General features: G+C 50.6%; 1 protein-coding gene across 1 annotated transcript in view; it reads right to left on the bottom strand.

Moving 5' to 3' along the window:
* The window catches only part of GRIK5 (glutamate receptor, ionotropic, kainate 5), a 56,203-nt gene that overhangs the window by 1,413 nt on the left and 41,472 nt on the right, over window positions 1–13,318 (bottom strand). Inside the window, exons 16-20 of the mRNA XM_008567256.1 lie at window positions 7,261–7,426; window positions 6,155–6,380; window positions 4,046–4,174; window positions 3,818–3,939; window positions 48–234 (exon numbers count right to left, since the gene is read on the bottom strand). Coding sequence (XP_008565478.1) covers window positions 48–234; window positions 3,818–3,939; window positions 4,046–4,174; window positions 6,155–6,380; window positions 7,261–7,426 — 830 coding nt within the window. The remainder of the gene's footprint in view (window positions 1–47; window positions 235–3,817; window positions 3,940–4,045; window positions 4,175–6,154; window positions 6,381–7,260; window positions 7,427–13,318) is intronic.

A 13,318-nucleotide genomic window follows, 5' to 3' on the forward strand; every position in this document is an offset into this window, starting at 1 on the left:
GGGCGGCCCCGGGTCGTCCAGAAGGCGCTGCGGACCCCCGTGCGCACCTCCCGCATCCCCGCCCGCGCCCGCCGAGTAGAGCTTGCCGTTGCTGAGGCGCATCTCGCGGACCGCGCGCAGCGACAGCAGGGCCCGGCTCGGGCCGCCCGGGCGCCGGCGCCGGCGGGAACGCGACGTCTTGCGACAAGACACGGCGTGGCGCAGCTCCTGAAGCATCTCCTGGCACACCGACACCTGGGGGTGGCGCGGGCGGTCACTGTCAGGGCGCGCTCCTCGCCGCCCCTCCCCTCCCACCACCCTCTAGTCCCTTTCCCTTCCTCACACCCTCCTCTCCTCTCCCCACCCTCATCTCCTTTCTTCATCGCCTCTCTTCCTTCTGCCCTCTCCTCACTCCCTCCTCTTTCTCTCCGTGTCTCCTGCCTCACCTGCCCACCTCTCCACTTCACTCTCACACCTCCGTTCTTCCTTGGGTCTGTTCCTGAATCTGCCCTTCACCTCCTATCTAGGCTCCTCTCTTTTCTCTTTTCACTCTCTATTCTGACTGCCACTAGTCCTTCCTTCCCTCCTACTTGTTTCCCATCTTCTGCCCCATATTCACGAAGTCATTATTGCAAGGCATATTTACTGAGTGCCTACTGTGTACCAGGCACTGTTCTGGACAGAAGTCCCAGACCTGCTGGAGGTTATATTTAAGTGTGCAGAGACAGAAAAGAACACATATGTAAATAGAGGTAGTATGTTAGATGGGGATGTGTGCTTTGGAGAAAAATGAAATAGGGAAGAGAGATAGGGAGTGTGGGTGGGGAGTGATGCTGAATTTTGAAATAGGATAGTTGAGGAAGATGGCACTGAGAGGAAGGCCTTTAAGTAAAGGCTGGGTGAGCCACGTGGAGACCTGGGAGAGCATTCTGGGTGGACAACAGAGCAGGACAAAGGTGGGAGCAGCTTGGCAAGTTTGAGGAACCACAAGCAGGTTGGGAATGGGGCACACAAAGGGGAGAAAGGGAAGAGATGGGGTCGAGGGGCATGAAGGCCAGCTCACGGGAGTCCCATAGGTCATTTAAGGATTTTGCTTTTATTCTACGTCAGATGGGTGCCATTGGAGACTTTTAAATAGAGGAGTGCTGTGTTTTCATAGGATCACTCTGGAGCTGGGTTGAGAACAGACTGTAGGGAGGCCAAGAGCAGGGAGCCCACTGAGGAAGCTACTATAAAAACCCAGGCAGGACCAGGGTGACGGGAGAAAGGGTTTGATGCTGGGTATATTTTGAAGGTGGAGCCAACAGGATTTGCTAGGAGATCAGATACAGGGCATGAAAGGCAGGGAGAAGTGAAAGATAACTCCACATATTTTGGCCTAAGCAACTGGAAGTATGGCATTGCCTTGCATGTGAGCAGGAGCCCATTGTTGGACACACAATGTTATGTGCATGCCTATTAGACATCCACCTGGAGATGTCAAGTATGGAGCTGAATTTACAAATGTGCAGTAGATACACATGTGAAGGTTACTGTAGGCATATTCCAAGATCCTGCCCCTGGTAGTCATGCCCTCGTGTAACCCCCTCTGACAGTGCATCAGGGTTGGTCTATGTCACCAACAGGAGGGCATGGCTAGGTCATGACATTTTGGCTTCTGCCTTGATGTCTCTTGAATCACTCTCTCTGGGGGACGTCAACTGCCATGGTGTGAGGACACCCAAGCTGCCCCATGGAGGTTGTGTGAGGAACTGAGGCTACCTGCCAACTGCCATGTGAGCCAGTGTATTCATCATGTCGTTTATTTTCTGTGTCTGAGGATACTTTGACATCTTAGAATTCTTGCAGGCTGGGGAGAATCCGGCCCTCCCAGAACTAGCCAGTTCTTAAAGATAGCAAAGGGCTCAGCTGCCTTTCATATACAAACCAAACGATATTGAGTCTATACCCCAAACCATCCCCTTTACCTAATTCATACACCAAGCCAATATTTCCCCTGCCCTCAACAAAGGGCCAGGTACCAAACAACTAGGGACAGCGCCTATAGCCCAGAGTTGGCCAACATTATTCAAACTGACCAAACCTAAACTGTTTACTCTGTCCTGCCTTTCCCAAAGAAACCTCAGTAAAGGCTCTGGCCCAGGCTCTCCCCTGCTCCAGCTTCTGGCTCCTGACCAAATCTGGTGCTTCCCCTGTGGCCCCACCTGGCATGGTGTGCCCCCTTCTCTTGGGAAATGTAAGTAACAAAAACCTTCTTTCAATAGCAATGGCTTTTCCATGTCATCAGTTGCCTCCATAAATTAAAATCCCGTGGGTACATTTGAGACCATGAGCCATCCTGGAAGTAGACTCTCCAGCCCCAGTTGAGCCTTCAAACCACACCAGCCCCAACCAGCATCATAACTGACCTCACAAGAGACCCAGGGCAGCCAGAACCACCCAGCTAAGCTGCTCCCAGGTTTCTGGCCCACAGAAACTGAACTGATGGAAGTTTGCTGTTTTAAGCTGTTAAGGTAATCTGCTATGGTACCAGTAAATAACTAATACAGGAATCATCAGCACATAGATGGTCTTAAAAGCCATTTGACTGTATGGCATCACCAAGGGAGTGGAGAAAGACAGAGAAGAGAAGCAGTCCAAGGACTGAGGCCTAGAGCCCCTCAACACACAGAGGCTGGAAGAAAGAGGAACCCAACAAAGCAGCCCAGGAAGGAGTGGCCAGAGAGGTAGGAGGAAAATGAGGAGCAAGCAGAGAGGGAGTTTTTAGGAGACAGGGTGATTAACTGTGCTGAAGCCTACTGCTACCTCTGACAGATAAGGCCTGAGACTCAGGCATTGGATGATAGACATGGAGGTCACTGGTGACAAGAGTGGCTTCAATGGAGTGGTGGGTATACAGACCGGATTGGAGCCAGTCCCGGAATGAATGGGAGGAGAGAAACTCGAAATAGCAGGGAGACTCAACTCTTTCAAGGCTGTAAAGGGAAGAGGAGAAATCGGGCAATGTCTAGTAGAAGTGGGGTCAAGAGAAGGTTTCTTTAAGATGGGAGAGAGAACAGCACATTTGAATGCTGACGGGCTTGATCTAACAAAGAGAAGACAACTGACGATGGAGGAGGAAAGGAGAGAATTGCTGGAGGATGGCGCTGGGTAGGTGAGAAAGGAAGTGAAAAAGGCACAGGCAGAAGGCAGCTCCTCAGAGGAGCCAGCAGGCCAAGTGGAGAAGGCAGGAGGTGGTGCTAGACACAGAGCTGGGCTCTGGGGAGGAGAAGCAGGGTCAGCACTGGAAGTGAGGAGGGGGAGTCTGTTGGGGGGTGCTGATTGTGGAGATAGGGGAAGGGGGCACCAGCGGCAGTCTAGGGGTGCAGGAGTGCAAATAGGTCTGGAAATGCTGAGCAGCCAGAGGGCCCACTGGAAGCAGAGGGCCCTGGAAGCAGCAATCCTGAGTGCAGCCTGCAGACCCATCAGCAAGGCTGTGCTCCTTTCCAGTCACATGCAGCTGCTTTCTCCTCACCTCTGTGGCTCCCCACAGCCTTCTTTCTGTGCCCCCTCTCCTCCTTTCCCCTGTACCCTCATCACTTCCTGGGTCCTCTCTCCCTCCTCATGCTCTCAATTTTGTACCCCCTGTTGCTCTTGCACCTCTCCTGAGAACTCCTTTACCCCTGGGGTCTCTTAGCTCCCCTCCTCCCCAGGTCCCTCCTCACCTCCTGCCACTCCTTCCCCCTCCCCTTCTCCAGATCCTGCCACCTACCAGGTACGGTTCCCAGTGCCAAACCTTCACCCACCTCAGCCCTGGGGTCCCACTCTCCCTGCCCATGCCCTTTGCCAAACTCCTCACCTCTTCGGACTCTGCTGACCTCCGTGTAGACCAAATGAATTCCATGACCGCCACAAAGACAGCAATGATGAGGCCACAGATGAGCACGACAAAAATACCGCCAATGTTCTCCATGCCCAAACCTGGGGATTGAGGTGGGAAAGCCAGGGGGTCCAAGCTGTGTGGGCATAAGGACTGTGGGGTTTCCTCAGGGAGGGCACACTGCATGAGCACGAGGGGGTGGCTGACCTTTAGCTCGATGGTCCTCCTCCTTGGGGCACCGGCCACCCTCCCACCACTTGCGCTTCAGGATCTCCAGCCGATTGTTCTCCTGAAGCTGCAGGATGGCCAGTGTAATCTCGTCCCGGAACGGGGAGCCTGAACGGGCACATGAGGGAGTGGGCTGGCCATCAGGGCCCTGGGAACCTACCCACCCCACACCCCAGATGGCCCACTCACCATGGCCTTCCCTCCTGCCTCTGCCACGTGCCCAGGGTCTTCCCTGCAACCTCTCTTCACCTCCAACCCAGTCCCTTCTCAATCTAGCATCCAGAAAGACAGTTTTAGGAACAATTATAGACCATGCTTCTCTGGTGCTTAAAATTTTCCAGTGGCTTCCCATTACAGCTAGAACAAGGTCCTTCCCTAGTCCCAGAGATCCTGCATTCACTGGCCCTGCCACTCTCAGCCCCTGCCCTCTCACCCCACCTCTCCTCACCCCACTGCTCTCTCACCTCCAACCACACTGGTCTCCTGGCTGTTCCCAGAATCTGCCAAGCTCGGTGACTCCACCTTAGGACCTTTGCCTCTGCCTAGAATGTTCCTTCTCCCTTCTCTCTCTCCGTTCATGTCTCTGCTCACATGTTGGCTCCGCAGGTGGTCTTCTCTGACTACACTATTTTTTTCTTTTAAGATGACTGGTAAGGGGATCTTAACCCTTGACTTGGTGTTGTCAACACCACACTCTCCCAAGTGAGCTAACCGGCCATCCCTATATAGGGATCTGAACCCATGGCCTTGGTGTTATCAGCACCACACTCTCCCAAGTGAGCCACAGGCTGGCCCTTCTCTGACTACATTTTAAAAATTGTACCAAGCACCCTACTCCCCATCAGTCTCTTCCCCTTAATTTATTTCAGTGCAGTTGTCACCACGTGATGTCATATTTTACAGCTTATGTTTATCATGTCTTTGCTGTCTGCCAGCCCTAGTCGAGGCAGGAGGGTGGGGACTTGGCAGCTGCCCCACCCACCATGGTGTCTCAGCGTCTAGCACAGGACAGATCAGCTGAGCGAATGAATCCCCTCCACACCTCTCCTGTGGACTGCCTCTCTCTTCCTCACCCTCAAGTCCTCCCCTTAAACCATTCTGGGACCCCAAACACCCTCCACATCCTATTCTGTACTCATTTCTTCATTCACTAGGATACTTCTTGAGCATCTACCACATGACAGGAACTAGGTATGTGGCGAGTGGTGGGGGATTGATATTTATCAGGCACCTACTATGTGCCAGACCCTGGGTTTACAGAAATTTATTCAAGTCTCACAATGATCCTGTGAGGCAGGTATCACCACCTGAGGCAGGTATTTCTGAATGACTCTTGCCTAAGGTCACGTACTCAGTCAGGGAGGGAACTGGGATTTGAATCCAGGTGGGTGTGACTCCAGAGCCTGTCCCCCAAAGTGCCAGCCTACACCACTTCCCTGCCACAGCACCGACTCTCCTATAAAGTGTCTAAGATTTAGGGTAATTTGTTGAACAGTAATAGATAAATCATCAGCATATAGATGGCTTTAAAAGCCAAAATGCCAAAATTTGGTGACAAATTGGTGGTGGGAATCCAGCACTGAACCCTGGAAAAGCACATCCTGAAGTATATACAGGTACATCCTAATCTCCCTGGCAGATCCAGCCAGCCACCCCTCCCTCTATCCTTCCATCCATCCATCCCACAAGCATTTTCTGACCACCAGCTCTGAGCCAGGCTGTGGGTTTGATGCAAAGAATATGAAGCAGATAAAACCAGGTCCTCACCCTAAAGGGGCTCTCTTGCCAATGGGGGAAGATTGCAAGCCTCGTGGCCCACATATACTGATCGTACATACAAGGTCTCCCTGGACTCTCCCAACAGCCCTGTGAGGCTGGAACTGATCGCTCCTAGGCCTGTTTTTGCAGATTGAAGGTGCAGAGGCTCAGGATGGTGATGGCACCTGCCCCAAGCCACACACAATACAGCCAGCCTGCCTCAGGGAGGGTCTGGCCTGGTCTTGGGCCTGCTCACACATCTTAGTTCTGGACTCACAGGGCCCCCACCGTATCCCCTACCCCTGTCCCATACCCCTGCTGCTGCCATACCCAGTGGCATGCCAATGCCGTAGCCCTTGGTGTCGAGGAGGCCCCCAATCTGGGTGAGGTTGCAGTTGAGGCGCCGGTGGTACTCGTTCATGGTGGACTCGAGCAGGAATGCATAGCGGGAGTTGAGGACACGGGCGATGCCTTCTTCTGTGCTCTTGACAAACACGCTGGGCTGCTTCGACTGCATGTAGTTCCACATCCGCTGGTATGTCTGGTACCGCGAATTCTGGGCAGAGGGAGCATGAGGGGAAGACAAGTGAGAGTCCTTCCACCCCTTCCTTTCCCCTGAGCCCCATCCCCTGTCTTCAAGGAAGTCTTCTTCAATCCAAGAGACATTGAAAAGACAAGAGGAAGATAGAAAGAGCCAAAGACAGAGAGAGACAAGACAAACTGTCCGAGGCCAAGTCCAAGTCATCCCCACACCCACCACACTGTCAAGGAACGCAGTCCTCTTTAGATGCCCCACAGCCCCTCGCTATGGCTCAGCAACCTCCCAGAACACCTCCTCCAGTCTCCCACCTGTGTGGAACCCACCATCCACCTGGGAGCCCTGAGAGTGTGCCTCCTCTCTTCCTCTCCCTTAACCCTCAGCCAGTGGCCCCCCCTGCCCAGCTCCAGGCTCCTCCAGACCATTAGTCTATCCCCATCCTGGCCCAGAGGGAACTTCCAGCTCGAATGTTCACCCTTTTACTTAGCAACTGTTCCCAACTCCCCACATACAGGGTCCAATCTAAGTGCCTCATCCTGACATTTGATAGGCCTCTGCAGTCATTCACCAGAACCTCCTTGCCAGGCTTTCTTTTTATTTCCTTCCCACCACCCCAAATCCATAGGGACAAGCTCCTTTCACCTTGAAAGGCCTTTCTTACTCTCTGCTGGACTATTTTCCTGGGCCCAGCCCTTCCAACAGGCTCCTTGACCCCCTTTGGCCTGTATGGCACTGATTCACTCCCCATGACAGCACATGTGTCTTCTTCTCCCCAGCCTGCCTGACTGTCATCAATAATCAGTACCTCTGACCCAGGAGGCCCTGCCCACCCCACCCTGAACTGCTGAGCATGGCAGGGGTCCCAACATCAAGCCTGGGAGGTTCCAGGTGGCCCCACCTGAAAGAAGGTCATGGTGGAGCCAGCATGGATGGTACCATACTCAATGTTGGTCTGATCTGCCAGGTCGTCAGCCGACTCCACAGGCACCTCCATGCGCTGCACAGTGAGGAAGGCGGCCAAGTTCGCCGTGTAGGAGGAGATGATGATCAAGGTAAAGGCCCACCTGAGGGGTGGGAGGGGTAAGCTACAGGCTGAAGCCACTCTTGCCACCCTACCCCTGTGGCCATGCACCCCACTGGTGGTGCCCCCACCCCCACCCCCAGTGACCCCAAAAGACACAGTGACTGCTGAATAGTGGAGACGCCACAAGTGTGGGTTCTGGAGCCAGACTCTGTGGGTTTAAATAATGTTTCCAGGGCTGGCCGGTTAGCTCAGTTGGTTAGAGCACAGCCTTGTAACCCCAAGTTCAAGAGCTCAGTTCCCCATGCTGGCCAGCTACCAAAAAAATACATTAATACAATAAATATTGCTTCCAGAGACTTCCATTCCAGATGTAAGAGAGTACGATGATCTGGAAATACTCTCCCTCTGTAAACAGCTAGAAAACTGGACAGAATTTAGGAAACTATTTAAAGACATAGAACAGGCATCATAGGCCTGTAATCCCTGAGAAAAAAGAGAAACAAAGTGAGCCTTATCATTGTCCAGACTGTCAGCTGGATTTAATTTATAGACTGCAACCCCAGGAAGGGAAACCGAACAGTCCAGTAATCCTGGTGAGTTGTGGATCTGGAGATCAGAGATCAGGGAAGCCAAAATGGCTGGAATTTGTGGGACAGACTACCAGAGAGGAGGGAGCTGCACACAGAGAGAGGGTTCCAGAAATCTGGGCACCGCTTGAGTCTTTAGTTGAATATCAATCTGTGCCTGCATGAGGTGAAACTCCATGGGGCCAGAGAAGAAAAACTTCTAAGGAGGGAACAATTCCCAGTGTCCACACAGGCTGGGAATCTTCTGAGTTCCCTCCAAAGTAAAGAGAGTTCATCGAACATGTGAGACATTCAGTAGAGACCCAAAAGTGCAACATATCAGAAATAGGGTGAAATTAGCCCTAGAATAAAAGCAATGCTACACCTTCCCTAAAAGAGCTTAACAGGCCTGGAAGGATCAAAATAATCCACAAGTAACTTAACTGCCTGCCAGAAATAGTCCAAGACTCTTTAAAGAAATACATTTAACAATGTAAACAATGTAAAATTCACAATGTCTGTCATCTAACAAAAAATGACCAGATATACAAAGGTGCAGGAAAATGTGACCCATAACCAAGAGAAAAATCAGTCAATTGAAACAGACCCAGAACTGACAGAGGTGATGGAATTAGCAGACAAGGACATTAACACTGCTATTATAAGCATATTTAGAATGCTCAAGGATGTAAAGAAGAACATGAACATAATAAGAAAATGGAAAGTATAAAAAAGAAGCACACCTGGTTAATCCTGCCAGTAAAAAAAATAATAATAAATAAATTTTTTAAAAAGAAAAGAAGTGAATAGAACTACTAGACATAAAATACACAACAAGTAAAAGGAAAATTTTACTGGAAGGGATTACACAGATTAGATACTGCAGCAGAAAAGATCAAGGAATTTGAAGACATCAATGGAATCTATCCAAAACGAAAGGAAAAGAATATCTGAAAATGAGCACCAAGCTTCAGTGACCTGAGGAACTGTATCAAGTGGCCTTACATATGTGATTGGAGTCCCAGAAAGAAAGGAAAGAAAGGGATAACAGGAAAAATATTTGAAGAACTAATAGCTGATAATTTTTCAAATTTGATGAAAACTATAAACTTGCAGATCCAAGAAGCTTAATAAACCCAAGTAGGATAAACACATATAAACACAAAACACATCAAGGTACATTATAATCAAATGCTGAAAACCAACGATAAAGAGAAAATCTTAAAAGCAGCCAGAAGTGAGGAAAACACATTACATATAGCAAATCAAAGATAACAGTGACAGTAGACTTCTTGTCAGAGAGTATGCAAGCCAAAGGGCAATGCAACAATGTGCTGGAAGAAAAATCAAAACAAAACTGTCAACCTAGAATTCCATATGCAGCAAAAATGTCCTTCAAAGAATGACACACTAACACATTTTTCACGCAAACAAAAACTGGGAGAATTGATTGCCAGCAAACTGGCACTTCAAGAAATGTTAAAGGAGGTTCTTCAAGTAAAAGGAAAATAATACTAGATGGAAATGTGGATGTACAAGAAGGAATGAGGAGCACTAGAAATGGCAGATATGTGGGTAAAAATAAAAGATATATTCCTCATTTAAAAAATTTCTTGAGGAGTCCTGGTCGAGAGGGTAGAATAGATGGTCCCCAGCACCACTCCCTCCCACAAATCATCCAATTTACAACTATAAAAATGTAACAACAGCCAAGCTGGGGCTGCTGGAGCTCAGGGGAAGAGGAAGAGAGACCTATGGAGTTCACGAAGGGGGAAAATCCACGATGAAAGAAAGAAAAAACTGCTTGGAGTGTTTCAGGCTGCAGCCGCTTTAAGACTGGAACTGCTGAGTGCATGGAGCAGGAGCTGACAAAAGCCGCAGCTGTGCCTTTCAGATGGAGTTGCTTGGATAAGAGGGCCTTGGTGGCCCCCAGGACAGCAAGACCACTAATAGGGTTCCCGTGGACCCATGCAGGAGTGAGGAGAAAGAACAGCTGAAAAAGGGGAGCCATTCAGAGGCCAGTGAGTCATCACAAGGGACCAGCACACAGCCTGTCCCATGGGAAATGTTTGGAGCACAGGTGCTGGGGGAGATGGGCCCACCAGGAGAACACTGGGACACAGAAAGGACAGCCAATCTGCCCCCCGATCAGCACAGGACCACTCAGAGGAGACTGGTTGGGAATGCAGAATTACATGGGGTGCAGTTTGATGAAAAGATTCAGGCCCAGATCAGAGATTCTACACAACCCGGATGCACCCAGCCTCTGGAGAGCCAGAAGTACCTATAATGTCAACCATTAAACCCTGAGCTGCACAAAAAGTCTTTCCTAGGGAAATAGCAGCAAAGCAGCAATTTACCTCAACAACAGCTCAAGTATTGGTTCTCAGAGGAAGTTCCCCCATTTTAGAAGTAAACAAAGGACAAAAAATTAGTTCCAGCCCAGGCACACCATCAGCACCTTGGGCCGGCCAGGGGACCTGAGGTATGGAGCCAGGGACCGGGCCACCCGCCCACAACCACACACACTGCCAGTGCCTTGGGGCCCACCCAGGGACCTGAGGCTTGGAGCCAGGGACCAGACCCCCCCACCGCCCACATCCAGGCACAATGCCAACACCTTGGGACCCCACCCAGGCACCTGGGGTATGGAGCTGGAGACTGGATGCCCCCCCAACAACCAGGCACACCACCAGTGCCAAGGAGCATGCCAAAAACAGCACCTCCATGTGGGTGGCCCACCGCAGCCACCACTGTTACCAAGGCTGCCATGAAAGCGGCTAGACATCACAACCACCACAAAGATGGTCCACCAGCCACTGGAGTGCATTGACACAAGGAGAGTCACCAGCAGACACCAAAGAAAAGAAGAGGATGTCTCTCTCCACAAAGCCCATTCCAGAGTGACAGAAGAAGCATCTGCTCTATGATAATATTTGGGGACCTGAACATACCTTTCAGAATTGGACAGATCATCTAGGCAACAAATCAACAGAGTAACCATTACTCTTTCAGAGGGAGAGAAGAAATCTTGGGTTATCAGTGGTGGGAGGGGGGAGGGAGAGAGGGATAGAGAGAGACTGGACAAGGGGCATAAAGAATAAGTACAATTTTGGGCTGGCCCATGGCTCACTCGGGAGAGTGTGGTGCTGATAACACCAAGGCCATGGGTTCGGATCCCATATAGGGATGGCCGGTTTGCTCACTGGCTGAGCGTGGTGCTGACAACACCAAGTCAAGGGTTAAGATCCCCTTACTGGTCATCTTTTAAAAGAAAAAAAAAATTGTTATAAGAAGAGAGCATCAGATCCCCTTACTGGCCAGCCATACACACACAAAAAAGTTGGGTCTTCAAGCACTGAAAAATCACTTGTGTGATGTGAGAAGCACCACTTGAGGGATGGGAAGGGCAAGAGAAAGCCACAGCAAAATGAAACAGAGGACCAAAGACATAGCAGCCTAGAAGCAAGGAGTTTCTAGAAGCAGGGTGGCTAACAGGGTGTACTACAGGTCAAACAGGAATTAGACCAATCAATAAGGGCATCACACTTGCCCTTGGTGGATTGGGGTTTGGGGGCAAAGGGGAGGAGCCAAGCAGCTGGCTAGAGCTGAGGTTTAAGGATTTTCTCGCCTGGAGGGCATGAGGAAAATATAACCTGAAGAAGAGTTGAGGACAACCGCTGAAGAGACAAGCCTACAGGGAGATGAATGTGAAAGCATTCAGAGAACAGGAAGAGGGAGGTCAAAGGACTCACTTCACAGAGTGACCAAGGGAGGGCCTGGGAGGGACAAGGGCTGTGGTCAGAGGGTAACCTTGGAGATGCTGATTTCCGAGGCAGAGTTGTCTTTCATGATGATGAGCCCTCAGGTGTGGCTGTAGGATGCTGAGGGCTGAATGGACACTAGAGATGAGAGGCTCAGGAAGCAGGTTCTGGCCAAGCTGCTGCAGATCAGGCACCAGCCAAGTCCCCTAGGACTTGATGGCACCAAACACCCCACTGCTCCACACTGGGATGTTGAGTCCCACAAGGGCCGCGACCTGGTCTGCTGAATCATCCTACCGGGGCCACATCTAGAGATTAACAAACATCTGTTGAATGAGCAAATGTGTGGGAGGACTTGGAATGCAGAAGAGAGTGATTCCAGTTTAAAGGCTGCAAGGAGGGAGGGGGTGTGAGCTGGGGCTTCCTGGGTGACAATGGTGAGAAGTGGCAGAAAATGCCTGGCTGGGGCCGGCCCAGTGGCGCACTGCTACAGTGTGCCGCTTGGGAGCGCGGTGGCGCTCCCGCCAAGGGTTCGGATCCCACATACAGACCGGTTCCCGCTCACTGGCTGAGCGAGGGGCGGGCGCAGCACCGAGGGTTGTGATCCCGTTGCCGGTCCCGGTCCGGTACGGGCGCGACACTGAGGGTTGCGATCCGTTGCCGGACACGAAAAAAGACAAAAAGGAAAAAAAAAATTCTTCTTATGCCTGGGAGTGAAATAGCTGAGTCACATGATAATTCTGTGTTTAAATTTTTGAGGACCCAACAAACTGTTTTCTAGAGCAGCTGCAACATTTTACATTCCCACAGCAATTTGTGAAGGTTCCAATTTTTCCACATCCTTACCAGCACTTGTTATTTTCTGCGGGGGTGCACCAAATCCAAGAAGCCAGAGTTTGACAAGGATCCTCTGAATAGACACGATGCTTGCAAGGCCTCATCGTGGGAGGAGGTGCTGCTGTTCCACCCTCCTTTCTTTTGGAGTTCTGTATGCTTGCTTTATTTAATTATATTCTATTCTTTACTGCTTCATAATTATCGCTCTGGGGAGATTGGGAGTGGGATTGAGAATCATACCAGAGTGTGCCTTGCTGGAGAGCATGATACTCAGGAAGAGGGTCCCTGACTGAGGAGGGGAAAGGATGGCTTGCAGAAAGGAGGCCACTGGTCCCCCTACCCCGCATCGGCCAGATTTGCCACAGCAGGTCCCCTCAGCTCAATCAGCCACCTCCCCTCACACCCAGCTCTCTTCTGCCTGGGTAGCACACTCTTCCCTCTCCTTGGCATAGACTTTTAGACTTTTAGCCTTTTGGCATAGACCATTTTGGCTTTTAGGACTCAGCCCAGGTTCTCCTCCTCAGGAGTGGCCTTCTCCGAACACCCCCATTCTCTACTGTTCTCTGTCACTGCACCCTGTTTAGCTCCTCGCTAGTACATTTTATGTGCATTGGATGTATCATTATATCAAAAATATTAATAAATTTCACTTGGGGTATGTGGTAGGTAGAATAAGCCCCTTCCTACCACCACCACCAAAAATGTCTATATCCTAATCCCTAGAACACATGGATATGTTACCTTACATGATAAAAGGGACTTTGC

The sequence above is a fragment of the Galeopterus variegatus genome, unplaced genomic scaffold (assembly GCF_000696425.1).
Source record: "Galeopterus variegatus unplaced genomic scaffold, G_variegatus-3.0.2 Scaffold306, whole genome shotgun sequence".
NCBI lineage: Eukaryota > Metazoa > Chordata > Mammalia > Dermoptera > Cynocephalidae > Galeopterus > Galeopterus variegatus.